Source organism: Gymnoscopelus braueri (genome assembly GCF_963280865.1).
Source record: "Gymnoscopelus braueri genome assembly, chromosome: 2".
NCBI lineage: Eukaryota > Metazoa > Chordata > Actinopteri > Myctophiformes > Myctophidae > Gymnoscopelus > Gymnoscopelus braueri.
Window position 1 is genome coordinate 28,432,729 of NC_137604.1, and position 15,581 is coordinate 28,448,309.

Below are 15,581 nucleotides of genomic sequence, written 5' to 3' on the forward strand. Positions count from 1 at the left end.
GACAGCACTAATGCAGCATGGAGCATGGATCTGCTTAGTGAGACTAGGCTTGAGGCAACTTGAAATGCCAACATTTCATGAACATTACTTTAGAAGAAGGAATCAATTCCAGATCAACTGTGACAGAAAGACAATTTTAGATGAAGGTGAAATATAAGCATTTTATACTATTGTAGAATTTATTTATTTTATTTCACACTGTTTATAAAGTGCAATACAATAATATTTCATATAATCAAAGTAACAGTCCACCTCTATGTTAAGTTGTGCCTGGTGATTTGGAAAAATAGTCATGTTTCTTACTTTCAGATAACAGTCACTTCAAGAGTATGTAGATATAAGTCCTATAGTTTCTACAGAGAGTGTGCACATAATACAAAAGCTCTGTGACTTCCTTGTAGGAAGTTGGTTCTGTGCAATTATCTGTCACCAGATGACCATAAGGTACCAAAAATAACCTACTGTAGCAACTACAAGTGAGACAGTACTATACAATTAAAAATGTAACCTATAGTGCCAACGCAGTACTATTATGATATATAATGTATACTAGTACGGTATAAATTCATATTAAGCGACATCTATAATGGCTATCGCTAGCAGGAAAAAAATCTGGTGAATATAATAAACAATATATTTTTATAGTAGTAAAATATCATTGATACATCAAACATTAAGAATCATCTCCAAAACACTTCCCACTTTTAAGAAATCAGTCCACGGACCGACTCTAAGGGTCCACTACTGGTCAAACTGATCACTCTTGGTCACTCTGCCTATAGCCAAATGGCCAAAAAAACAAGGAGTGTCAGTGATGTTGTAACTTTGTACAACTCTGTACATCTCCTTGAATAAAGAAACAAAAAAAAACAAAATCTACTAAATACATTCTCCACATTCTCCACATTTCTTACGACCTTCTTGCATAACATTCAGTTCAACTTCGCCTAAATCCCACATTGCTTTATCTGTTCCTTTTCATTAAGATTTGGCGCAACATTATATTCATATGTACGTATTTCCCTAAAGCTAACACAATTCGACATTGGCTTCTAATGTTCTGCACCTAATCAGAAGTATATTTGACATATCACACGTGCGGTTGTAGGTACAAAAATAGACATGATACACTAAGTCTGTCTGTGATTGTCTTAGTGAGGGTAAGGATGGTATGGTAAAGATTTTGAGCTGGCCTCTGGGTTCTCCACCCTCCCAAACGCTGGGGTGGGGGGGGGGGGGGGGGGGGGGGTAGCATCACTATTTGGCTTTTCAAATTAACAATCAGAATGTGATTTGACTTAAAAGAATGATAATTTTAAAACATATTTGAGAAGTAATATTCATTATAGAAACAAAACATGCCAATGATGCAGTCCACATCAACACCAATTGGATGAAGCAGCTGCATGTTTAGGTCTTGCAGGGTTATCATAGCTCACAGGGTCATTTCTAATACTGTATGTGTCACTTTCATATCAATTATATTTCTGTGTATCTACAGTATGTTTGACTTTATCTGGTGTCATTACATTCTTTGAGCAAGGGAGCTAGAGTACTTTGTCACACTAGTACCACGTCCCATTATTATTAGCAGACGTGAGAGGCTGGGCTGCTGGCCTAAAGGGAGGCCCATAGAAAGCTGGTTTCGCTGATGAAAAGGTGATGCTTATAGACGGCTTCCGAAAAGCTGGGGCTGCACCATAAGGCCCTTTGCCAACAGCGGGTACATCAAGTGACACCCTGCGCTTCCATTCAGCTGGAGGCTCTGGCAGAGATCTCCGCTGGCTAGCAGCTTTGACATTAGAGGCGATCGAAGACTGCAGGCTCTGGAATGTAAAGGCACCATCAACTGAACCAATGGGGCTTCTGCATGCTGCCTCCCAGGGTGAAGGGGGCTTGAAGGGCTTTTCTTGCCAAGATGTTTGCCGCTGTGTAGGTGCAAATGATGGCTGGAATCCAGGTGTGCTTGCAGGGGACATGGATCTTTGAGAGGTCACAGAATGCAGCCTTCTGGGTAGGCTCAGGGAATATCTCCTGTCAAATCCCTGAAAGAAATCCACATGCTATTTGATTGATGTGGCACTAATGTTGCAGCCTTTGCTGCCACCATCTGGTATCACAAAGTCCTACGTATGAATGCATATTTGTGTTTTTGTGGGAAAGATTTACAATGGTTTAAAAACATTATTCATAAATTCATTAACCTTAAAGGCACAGAAAATGTATTTGTTGAAATGCACAATGTGTAAACCACTTATGAACATGCATATTTTGATTAAATCGATTTCCATATTTCATAAATGGTTTGTATCTTACTGTATGCCCTAATTAGTGTGCATTATTGTATTGGCGCTAATGCCAATGAATATAAGCTCGATTTCAAAACTTACCTGTTCAGCATTTGAGAAACTTTATAATATACTTTCGAAAGATGAGAAATATATTGAAACGAGTTCTGTGCCCAGTTATTTTTGTTTTGCTTTTCTTAACCAGCAACCATTACATTCTTATGGTGGGCAACACAAACATTTATAAATGTTTTATGTGCAAAATCATTCTTCTGTATGATTTCACATGGTTCCTATTGTAAAAGCATGCTTTCACACAGTGGCCTGGTGGGCATGCTATGATGCACGGTCATCACTCCAATCAAACAGAAAGAATAAGAGAGTTGGACCAGTGATTGTGATTGCCTTCAACAATATACAATGTATTTTTTGATAATCCACCAAATCCTGGGAATGATGTTTGTTGCCTGTGCTATTGCAGAAGGCATGGAAAAGGCTATAAGCAAATATGGCAATGTATTAGTCGTGCAATAAGAATGTGAAACAAGTGCAGAAATTAGTGAATGAGACCACAGTAGTTGAGAAAGATACAGCAAAGGTTTGTGCAGAAAAGAGGAAACACAAAAGTCAGAATAAAGGATACATTTAATAGCGTGATTGTGCAGTGTACAAGAAGTGCAATAGACAAAGATAAGTCTGAAAGACAGACTGGAGGATAGTATGGCAAAATCAGATTTTCTCTAGGATTCATTTTGTGTTGGTATTTACACCATCCATAGCAGAATACCTCAAAGTCAATTGAACACCTGTTTTTAAATTAGGGTTTGGATGTGTATGATGTCAGTTGAATTTACTCACAATTAAATGACTGGCCATAACTGACAATTAAGAGAAAACAAATCCACATATTAAACATTGCATTTAGAGTAGTGAGAGTTACGACCACAACAAAAGCTACTTCTTTGAGTTGTCATGATACCATAAAAGTTTGGAATGAGACTGAAGGAATTGCAAATGTTATGCATCTAAAAAGAAGTGCATATATCTCCCCAATCACACTCATTAAAATGACAAATGCAATTTAGCCAGAAATACACATCATGTTCACATTGTCCTCAAATCAGATATATGGAAATCATATTTTCAATTACTTTTAGGAAATCAGAGGCCAGAATAAAAAGAAAGGTATGAACTTGATTATTACCAGTAATATGTAGTCATGGAATTCACAGACGGCAGACGCTATATGAAATATAAAATTTAAGTAAAATAGTCTAAATTGCAGCTTTAAGTAGAGATCCAACACATGGACAAGTCTCTCTACCAAGACAAATCTTTAAATAAACGATAGCACTTCCTGAGTATGCTTACAGTTATCCTCACATTTTCGTGTTGAACATTATTGCAGCTCCCTATAGTTAATAACCACTTAAACCCTATAACTGTAGGGGTCTACAGTAGGCAGGCACGTGCACAGATAGACTCTAGGTGGCGCTAGAGCACCTGCCCGTTGCCCTTTGGACCAGAAGTGCCCTTTTGGAAAAAAAGAAAAACATCTGCATCAGACAGCATATGGCTATTGAAACAAATACATATGCAATTACGTACAAGATGTGCCTGTAATAAATATCACACTACTAGGGCAGCCGGTGGTTCCGTGCACCGCACAAGGTGCCTTTTTTTACTTGAGCACCTGCCTCTCAAAATGTCTGTGCACGCCACTGACAGTAGGCCCCTCCTTTTTTCTCTCTACACTAAAACTCTTAGTTTTAATAATAATAATAATTGATAATTGATCTACAAACTCACAACGCATCGTGTTGCGATGCGTTGTGAGCTTGTAGATCTGCTATTTTTGCCAAATGTTCGCCCCAGAATAGGGATGCTAGGGTTCATGTGGTTAAAGTAGAAGATTAAAAGTGCAGATTTTATTTCTATAACTTAAAAAAAAAAAAAAAACTTTTACCTTCTTCCTTTGATACTTACATCCATAACATTCTCCCGCTAATCTCATTGCCAGCTACATGAAACTGTCTCCATACAGAGTTGACTTCAAAAAAACATACTTTCACTCAAATTCTTTGTCTGTTGCTTATACATTATTCAAATGTTACTCTTTCACATTCATTTTCCTTCTGTGGTCTAGACATTCATCCAGAGTTACTCAGGCCAAATGAAATATATTTACATTAGGCCTATATACTTTTATATCATTCTCAACATTGGAAGAGTGACCTACTGTACTTTTGGACAGTGCAAAACCCTATACTCATTCACATGTAGAGTAATTTTCCTCACATTTATTTAAAATCCATGCCATCAGCATTTCTGCCATCTCATTATTGCATTATCAAAGTGTGATTATGCAACGACTAGTGCAGGAAAACAGGCTTCCACAGTTTGGCTGCTACTGCTGCTGGCTTTTTAGCAGAGAATTTTGGCTGAGGAGCCATTTGACGCGCACCTCTAGCAATCAGGGATGCAGGAGTGAAAGATGCTAAGCTGTCCTCAAAAGCTGGGGGGCCTTGGTTGTATGTGGGTTGGGCACTTGCTGCTTGATTTTTGCTTATGTGATTAGCAGCCGATGTAGCAGTGGGCATTTCACCCAGTTGCTTGTCAACTGAGAGAGACTCAGCTGATTTAGCATGTTGGAGGGTAGAAGAATATTGGGAATTTACCCACCCAGAGGACTTTGTTGATGCTTTTGCCTTGCTATGACCAGAACTAGGTTTAGGGGTTGGAGTAACCTTAGAAATTGATGCTGTAGATGATTTGGGGCTGGGACTTCTGTCCGCAAAGTGTGCATCATATTTAAAAAGTGAGGAGTTCAGCTGGTATGGCTGATGTCTCATCACATCTAAAGAGTCGATGTGCTTTGGGGGAGCTTTTGGCTTCACTTTAATCTCTTTGGGCTTAATTTTGGGACTTGTGGAAGGGGGCTGTTTAGCTGCTGATGGAGGGTAGAAAGGGGCAAGTAAGGGATTGTAGGAATTTGGAGGCGCACGGACATTGGGGGAATATTTCCAAGAATTAGGGAGTGAGGTGAGTGAGATGGGGGATGGGGATCGGACTGGGGTTTTGTTAGCCTGCACTGTGTCAGCAGTCACAACAAACTTCTCCATACGGGTTTGTCTCTTTGCAAACAACTGTGCACCTTTTCCCTTCAGAGGTGGACCATCAACAGCCCCACTAATACCTCTGTCAGAGGCCTGACCCTTTGGAGACGCAGGTGCAGGCTTTAATGAGTGGATGTGGGAGTCCCCTAGTTGCGGTGGGCCAGATGAGCCCGAGTTAACAGATGACTTAATCCTTGAGGGTGAGGATGGGTGACGTGGGCTGTAGGTTGGACTGAGGACGTCAATACTCACAGGTGATCGAGCTGGCTGTGGACTCCTGTTAGTCATAGTTGGTTGAAGTTGAGACTGGGGAGGGGAGTTGACTGGTGCCCAGTGGTTGGCCGTCAGGTGGGGATGAGCTCCGTCTTGCTGTTGTGAATGAGTGTGAGGCACCGCAGGATTGGGAGAAGGTGGTGAAAGTGGGCTTCTTGTTGGGTGACAGGGCTCAGGAGGAGGACTCATCTTCAACCAAGGAGGACATTTTTGGTTGATGGTAGGCTTTGGCGCAACTGGAGGGGGGTTCTTTAGTTTGACAGTTCTGGGTTGCATGAAATTACAAGCCTCAGCACCTAAACTAAACAAATCTTCCTCTGGCTCAATATAAGACCTCCTATCACCTTTGTTTTGCAGGTAAGGATCTGAGACTTGAACTGACCCTGATGTCTGTTTATTAGTACCTCGCCGCTTTGACTCTGGTAAGGTACCTCTCTTGACAGCTGGCACAGATATGCGCTCATCTCTTGAGGCTATGATGTCTCCAGTTGGGGACCAGACCTGAGGACTTGTATTAATGGGGACAGGTACTTTGAATTTTAGTTCAGGCTTCTTTGTCACTGGGCCAGTAATGCCACCACCGGGAGGTTGGAGAGGGGCAGATGCACGAGTTTGAAATCCTAGGAAGGGCTTGGCAGTTCTATTTGGCACCAGGGGTCTTGGCACATTGGATAAGTGGTTCATCTGTTGAATATCCTCTTGGTATTGAAAGTTTTGCTTGGTACTTTCATCTGTGTAGTTTTGACTCTCCTGATTAGTGGATTGCACGTACAGTTCTGTGTTATAAGCATTCTCTATGTCTCTATATTCAGGCATAATCCCATCCACAGGTAAGCCTTTACGTCTCAGCTCCTCATTCTCTAATGCAATTTCATCCATCCTTTGACGACGCTTGGCAAACATCATTACACCTTTCCCTGTTGTGTCTGTCAGTCCCTCCATTTCTTCACGATCTTCCCAGTTCAAATCAAAAATGTGCTCTTGGGGATGAACAGAGTGCTCCTCTTCTGGCTCAGAATCACTAGTTGCCACAAAGTTCAACCCGGTCGATCTGACTTCCTCAGCGTCTTCCTCTGTTTGGTCTTCGCTGTCAGGACTGCTCTCATGCGTTCCGTAGCTAACAAGTGTGAACTTCTTGACCCTTTGACGACGTTTTTTAAACAGCAAGGCACCTTTATTTTGAGGGTTTGGTGCATCAGTCAGAGTTAGAGCAATGCGTTTACATTTAGACTTGGTCTCTTTGATGTGTTTCTCTGATTCACTTACGATGTGACCTGAGTGAGGAGAGAGAGAGAGAGAGAGAGAGAGAGAGAGAGAGAGAGAGAGAGAGAGAGAGAGAGAGAGAGAGAGAGAGAGGGGGGGAGAGGGGGAGAGAGAGAGAGAGACACACACACGCGCGCGCACGCACACACACACACACACACACACACACACACACACACACACACACACACACACACACACACACACACACACACACACACACACACACAGACACAGACAGAGAGAGAGAGAGAGAGAGAGAGAGAGAGAGAGAGAGAGAGAGACAGAGACAGAGACAGAGACAGAGACAGAGACAGAGACAGAGACAGAGAGAAAGGAAGAGTAATTAAAACATGACTAAAATACACACTTACTTACTTACAAATAATCAGCTCTAGAATAATCAGCTCTAGAACACAGATCATCTAGAACACACATAAGCTACAATCAAAATAAATGTAAATATGTTATAAATGTTGATACTAATGTGATACAGATTACATAAATGTGTGTCCTTCAATGTTCTTACAGTATGTAGTTAATGTAGTTAGTGCTTTCTTCAAACCCAGTTATTAGATAATATAATACTTTCCACATAGGCATGGCAGTTTATGGTAGAAGTGAACCAACACAAAATGGCTACCCTATATATCTATGGAACAGAACATCTGAGGTGCTGTATTAGTCAAGGAAAAGATCATTTAGACCTGTTATTGTCCCTTCCGTGCTGGGTGTAAAATACATGTATACCATCATGTAATAATAATAATAGTAATGATAATAATAATATATATTATGTTTCCATGTTATTGTTATTGTTATTAAATAATAATAATAACATAGAAACATTTTAAATGGTAAGCGAGCTATAGTGAACTACTAAAGTAAAATACGTTTTTGAAAGTATACTTGCTGATGCAAGTGCACTAATAAAAGCATCATATTTACTTACAGCTAACTTAAGGGGGGTTCCATGAGGCAAGTGAACAGCTAACTTTCCATTGCAGTCAAGTCTTAGGGGTGGAAAAGGGATCGGGTGACAGACCAGGGGGACACATGCTGGTGTCTGTCAAATGCATTTCTGCCAGCCTCATCATAGGCATGGTCATATTTTATTCTTATCCCACTGACTATCAAAGCTCATGGGGGAAGTCACCCAGTAAGTCCTCTTCAAACAGACCCCATATTATGGTATGAAAATAACCAGCACCCACAGTCCTTTGCACTAACTATTTACTCAATAGCTCCCCTAATCCGTACAGTATCTACACACATTCCTATAATAATCTTCCAATTTGCCAGCTTATAAATTGCAATGCTGTAGAGGAGACATTAAATATTTAAAGTTTGTACATAAAGCTATGTTGTGCCAGAATTACTATATTTTGGGTATCTACAAAGCATGCAAACAAATCAGACAATAACTGGACAATGAAAAACTATAGCTGTCATTGAATAGCACACAGCTTCTGGCTACATACGTACACTCCAATCGAACACATTAGGTTAGAGGATATAACTACTTACGTGCTCGTCTTGCCCTGCGCCTCTCAGGTCTGCACAGATCTGTGTCAGACTCCGAGTTCCACTTCTCTGCCTGCTCAGCACCCGCGCTTGAAATTCCAGAGGAGATAGGAGCAGGAGGTGCTTCACTGTACCCTCCTTCCTCTGGAGAGTCAAGCGTCCAGTTCTCCTTGGCCCTCGCCCCAGTGCAAGGGCCCTGCCTCCTGCTGTCACCCTGACGATGTTCTGGGGTCAGGGTCAAGGCCGGGGTCACGTCACCACAGCCATCAGAGGAGGGAGAGGAGGCAGACTGTATGCGTGACACCCAGCCTGAGCTTATTGGCTCTTGGTTGGAACGTGCAGAGTGCAATGACAGTGTTGTTTTCATGGTGTTGAAGTCAGGAGACTCAATGTTATGAATGTTATCCATTTCCTGGTGAGAATCATCCTCCTGACCCCCAATTTGTTCAGAAAGGGCCTGCTGCTCCCGACTTTGTGACTGAAGACATATTGGGGACTCTGGATAACTTTCTGGGATATCAGTGGGCTGTGGGTCAGCGGGATATTCTGCATCACTCTCACTTCCCATATAGTGCGATTGCGCTGGGGACTCTGTCACACACAGTTCTTTGGAGCTATCTGAATCTGAGCAAGTCACCAGGTGACCATTGTTCACTGGGTCTTCTGCCTCACGTTCCATCTCCAATACTCTCTATGGGCTGTCACAAGGTCATGGGTGCCTCATAAATTACCTTTTGAGACAAAGCCAAATGAGTTAACACTATTGCACACATTATGTAGATAACTTTAACTAACTCACTCTAAAGTCTGATTAGTTGCACACCAGTGTTGTGCAATGAAAATAGAAGATTTACAAGCTCATAAGGCGTCACGCTGTGGCGGGTTATGAGATTTTAGATCCACTATTTTCAGCACGACACCCACACGCAACTAAGTATAACCCAAGCTTAACCATATCCTATAAAAAGATATGAATTAGTCACAGGTTTAATGATTTTACAGGACTCAGCCAGCATAAACATGACACTTTTAGCAAAAATCAAATAACTGCGAAATCACAAAGTATTACAAAGGCATTCTGCATAGTTTGTTTTAGTGTGCTGACAGGAGCATTAAACAAGTTATACACACAGTAGCATTTGTAGCAACTGTGTTATTGATTGAATAAATTCCTGTCCCCAATAGGAAGTGTAGCAGGCTGTCTTGGCAAATTCAGCTGGACTTTCATCACTCTAAATGGAATGGTATGCAGCATCACCAAGGCATACAGCATTCACATCTAACAGCATAACAAAAACAATTTGGTGGCTCTTTTCCACACTGCTATATATGTAAAGTGCTTCTGTGCTTCTGTCCTCCTCATTCACTCCTATGACTATCGATTTGTGTCAACATTTCCATTTAAGCACTACATTTGAGATGGACTATGCTTTATCCATATTGAGCCACTTGATCTCTTACTTCCTCTCTTCCGTTCCTTTCTTTGACCTTCCTCACTTAAGTCCTGGTTCTGTCTTCTGGTTGTTGTTAACTCAAACATAGATTTCCAGCTAAAATCTGTATAACTGAATTTGATATCATTCAGTTATACCCAGAATCCTTGTCAAGGGGAGTTAGACGTATTTAGATGAGGACAGAATAATAATACTTCAGTAAAACAGACAACTTAATTCCTGTACTGATTGTTATATACAGATCCATCCTGATCTTGCAGGTTCTGGAAAACTGCAGCATAATACCAAAGACATACTGCATAACAAAATGAAATGTTCACTGTGATTTGTCTCTTTCATAAATATATTTGGGTTTAGGTCACATAATGATACTGTTGAGAGCTACATGATTACTCCGGCAGCAGAATCCTTACCTTACCTGTATGTATAGGCCTACTAGTGAGCGATTTGGAGGACAAAAGGGGACACTAAAATCTCGAATAAAAAGTCTAATATTCACCCACACATGAAGTTCCAATATCTACCAGGTGATGGAGCCATATATTAGCATTACAGACTGACATTATTTCAGTTACCTTTTCATCAGAGAAACATTGTTTAATCCCATTTTAGGGAAAGACATGGTTGACTAATTTTCATCCAATTAAATTACAGAATAACCAGACAGATAGACAGACAGACAGACAGACAGACAGACAGACAGACAGACAGACAGACAGACAGACAGACAGACAGACAGACAGACAGACAGACAGACAGACAGACAGACAGACAGACAGACAGACAGACAGACAGAAAGACATTACAGACAGACATTACAGACAGACATTACAGACATTACAGACATTACAGACATTACTGACATTACAGACAGACAGACAGACAGACAGACAGACAGACAGACAGACAGACAGACAGACAGACAGACAGACAGACAGACAGACAGACAGACATTACAGACAGACATTACAGACAGACATTACAGACAGACATTACAGACATTACAGACAGACAGAGAGGCAGACAGACAGACAGACAGACAGACAGACAGACAGACAGACAGACAGACAGACAGACAGACAGACAGACAGACAGACAGACAGACAGACAGACAGACAGACAGACAGTCAGTCAGTCAGTCAGACAGACAGACAGACAGACAGACAGACAGACAGACAGACATGCTCAGATCTAAAAAGAACTTGAGAACGTAATGCCAGCTTTTCATGAAACTTGATGGGATGATCAGTAAGCCGCTCGAAAAGATGGAGGATTGAAAAGGTCAAATGTCGCCATCCTACAAGTGTCAAAGGGCTGAAGAAGCTACGAGTATCTCAGCAGCGCCTGCTATGATACAACCATATCACTGCAAAACAAATGGATACTACAGACAGACAGACAGACAGACAGACAGACAGACAGACAGACAGACAGACAGACAGAATTACAGACTGACATTATTTCTGAAATTCTGTGTGTGTTACCTTTTCAGACAACTTAATTCCTGTACTGATTGTTATATACAGATCCATCCTGATCTTGCAGGTTCTGGAAAACTGCAGCATAATACCAAAGACATACTGCATAACAAAATGAAATGTTCACTGTGATTTGTCTCTTTCATAAATATATTTGGGTTTAGGTCACATAATGATACTGTTGAGAGCTACATGATTACTCCGGCAGCAGAATCCTTACCTTACCTGTATGTATAGGCCTACTAGTGAGCGATTTGGAGGACAAAAGGGGACACTAAAATCTCGAATAAAAAGTCTAATATTCACCCACACATGAAGTTCCAATATCTACCAGGTGATGGAGCCATATATTAGCATTACAGACTGACATTATTTCAGTTACCTTTTCATCAGAGAAACATTGTTTAATCCCATTTTAGGGAAAGACATGATTGACTAATTTTCATCCAATTAAATTACAGAATAACCATACAGACAGACAGACAGACAGACAGACAGACAGACAGACAGACAGACAGACAGACAGACAGACAGACAGACAGACAGACAGACAGAAAGACATTACAGACAGACATTACAGACAGACATTACAGACAGACATTAAAGACATTACAGACATTACTGACATTACAGACAGACAGACAGACAGACAGACAGACAGACAGACAGACAGACAGACAGACAGACAGACAGACAGACAGACAGACAGACAGACAGACAGACAGACAGACAGACAGACAGACAGACAGACAGACAGACAGACAGACAGACAGACAGACATTACAGACAGACATTACAGACAGACATTACAGACAGACATTACAGACAGACATTACAGACATTACAGACAGACAGAGAGGCAGACAGACAGACAGACAGACAGACAGACAGACAGACAGACAGACAGACAGACAGTCAGTCAGTCAGACAGACAGACAGACAGACAGACAGACAGACAGACAGACATGCTCAGATCTAAAAAGAACTTGAGAACGTAATGCCAGCTTTTCATGAAACTTGATGGGATGATCAGTAAGCCGCTCGAAAAGATGGAGGATTGAAAAGGTCAAATGTCGCCATCCTACAAGTGTCAAAGGGCTGAAGAAGCTACGAGTATCTCAGCAGCGCCTGCTATGATACAACCATATCACTGCAAAACAAATGGATACTATTGTTTTGGAAGAAGAAAGAGGTGCCCACTTAAGCTTTGGCTCAATGAGATGGCAGAAACTTTTAGAAACACTTAGAATTAGATTTATTATACTCAAAGATAAACTTCAGAAATTTCAGATGATTTGGAAGCCCTTACATAGGCTACTCTCCTTTCTGAAAGGGTGAAGTAAGCGTTATCCTGTGCTTCATAATAATGATATTTGAAACAGAAAAGGTCAAATGTCAAGTTCAAAATCCCTGGGTAGAAAATATATATAATCAGTCAAATCCCAGGTGGAAGTGGTAGCAAAAGTCAGGTAATCCAAATAAACTTAAAGTACCAAAAGTAAAAGTACTCACTAAAATCTGTGTGTCCCGTTTCACAAGTTATATGTCTAAAATTCAAATTCTGAAAATAGCAGATCTACAAGCTCACAAGGAGTCTCATAGCTTGTAGATTGGCTATTTTAAAATAGCCAAAGTTTAAATAGGGCTGAAGGCGTTAATGTATGTTTTGTAATAATAATCTAAATCTACAAAGTAACTAAAGTTTTCAAATAATTGTAGTGGAGTAAAAGTACAATATTTGCCTTTGAGATGTAGTGGAGTAGAAGTAAAAGTACCTGAAAATTGTCCTTAAGTTTAGTACTTGAGTAAATGTACTTTCCACCACTGTTTGTTATTGTGTTTTCTAGGCCAGTGGTTCCCAAACAGTGTGCTTAATTAGGCCTACTCTGGTGTGCCCTGAGACAAGTCCAGGTGTGCCTTGTGATTTTGTGACAATCACACATTATTATTGAAATATAATCAACTATATATAAAGTTAATAGGCCTACATTTGTAACAAAAGCAGATCTACAAGCTTGTGAGCTTGTAGATCGGCTATACTTTCGCTATGATGATACCGGTGTGCCTTGAGATTTTGATCTGCCCATTGGTGTGCGTTGGGCACACACATTTTAAAAACACTCATTTCATGTTAAAGGGAAGTTCCATCTAGTATGGGACTACTTCTTTCTATATATAAAGGGTTTGCCGCATTGATCATTGACACAATTGACATATAATCACAATTGATAAATAAAGGGGTGTAGGGTGTTGTCCGATTAGCTTAGGTATGCCTGCCTGCTTTAGTTAGTTATGTTTTGTTTTATTTTAAGTATTTTATGTTGTTGTTTTATCTATTTGTTATGTTGTGTTGTTGGTTTTTGTCTGTTATGTTATGTCATGTTTATTTGTTGAAAAAGGAATAAAAACCTTAATTACAAAAAAAACAAAAAAAACACTCATTTCTGGTTTTAAAATTCTTAAAGTGATTGCATTTATATTTTATGTACCCACTGGCACAATACAGTTCACCTACTTTATAAGTATAAGGAATAGATAGCACAATATTATCTCCAATTGCCTTCTTCTTAAACAGAGGTTTTCAACTGATTGTCCACTGTGCCGCGTTATGAGCTTGTAGATCTGCTATTTTTGAATAGCCAAAGTATGAAATATGGTTAAAGTGGTTATTGATTGTGATGCCATATTAACTTAAGGGGCGGCCATAGCTGAGTGGTTAGTGACCCCGCCTAGGGAGCCAGAGGCCCTGGTTGCCCCAGGTTCGATTCCAGGCCAGGCCAGCATATGTGTCGATGAAATGAAATTTGTCCCTGAGCAAGACTCTTAACCCCTAATTGCTCACAGGTTCTCATTGGAAACAAGACCGCAAGGACTTTCATGAACGACCTGTTAAAAGGAATTATCCTTATCCTAACTAGTTTTGCTGAGGACCCCCTGGTACCCCGCCAAGGACCCCACTTTGAGAACCAATGCACTAGACATTCAGGGGCTGGAGCTAGGCTACCATGAACCACCAGCCTAACAACGACTCAACCTGGGGACCACTGTTGAGTGGTGGGTGGGGATAAGGCTAAAATTAGGGCTTCTGTGTTCCACAGATTCTGTCTATTGTGGTGGACAAGGACAGAGTCTCGTGTCATTTTCTGGCTTCCAACCTGGCCCTGAACTTATTCTTCAGGTTTGCCAGTGTGGGAAAACACAATCAACACATCATTGATTTGACTGTAAGCTCTGTGAATTCTGCCTGACAACTCATCCAGAACTTGTATCATCGTGTGTCACGCAGGTAAATGATTGTCAATAAATCACTTGAATGTAGAGACGGTTGGAACACAGCTTCACACTCTGTCGCAGCCAGAACATTCTGATTCCTAGTAAGGCAATAACTTAAAGTTACCTCGTTGCCATGGAAATGACAGTACGGCAGGAGGGTGATCTCTTTGTCTGGGGTGTGACCCTGTGACCCTTATATGCTTTGGAAGATTAGCTGTTTCCATGTTAGACATGGAATGTCATGTTTTCCACTGAGCAGAACTAGGCAAGTATCTAGGAATGTTTTGAATACCCTTTAAACAAATTATAAAATAACATACAAAAATAACATGGGAATCCAATATTAGCCATAGGCTGTAATATTGTGTATTCATATGTTTTCAATTCTAGCATACATTGAGCAACTCCTGTAGAGATGTAGGCTGTAAAATAAGGTGTGCTGTAAAGTGTAAACAAAAAGACAAAGCATAACTGCATTACGGGGATGTTATTGCAGTTGCCCATTACTTTTCCTCATTACTGTTCTTATAAAGATATACGCCAAAGCTCACAGATGACTTCATTAGCAAAAATCCAAGTACCGGTAAATCGAATAATAGTGCTTTCCTTTCATGTGAATCGTTTAAGTCCTTATAGTGTCAATTAATCGATGGAATATGGCTTACCTTCATTGAAGAATCAGTGCACAAGAAGCCTGTATCACACATTGAAATATTTAAGCCCTGTTTCCACTTGATCTGTAACTATTACTGCAGATCAGCATCGATTAAGTTTTGAATCCTGATGAAACATTCATACAAAAGTAGAAATTATTTCCCAAAACTAGCCTTGTCAGTCTCTGTCTGGTGTCTCAACTGTAATGACTTAATGTCTGACTGCATGGACATTCTTGACTGAATCTCAGAATAGTTT

General features: G+C 40.5%; 1 protein-coding gene and 1 long non-coding RNA gene across 2 annotated transcripts; one reads left to right on the top strand and one right to left on the bottom strand.

Moving 5' to 3' along the window:
- Positions 1-1,565: 1,565 nt before the first annotated feature.
- synpo2b (synaptopodin 2b) lies at positions 1,566-9,143 on the bottom strand (the record flags this gene model as incomplete). Its single annotated transcript, XM_080441870.1, has 3 exons — positions 1,566-1,983; positions 4,668-6,951; positions 8,468-9,143. The coding sequence occupies 3 exons, from the start codon at positions 9,141-9,143 to the stop codon at positions 1,566-1,568; spliced, it is 3,378 nt and encodes a 1,125-aa protein (XP_080297996.1).
- On the top strand, positions 2,922-4,055 carry LOC308077742. The gene is made up of 2 exons (XR_013932438.1): positions 2,922-3,749; positions 4,020-4,055. It is a non-coding gene; the product is annotated as an uncharacterized lncRNA (long non-coding RNA).
- Positions 9,144-15,581: the final 6,438 nt, after the last annotated feature.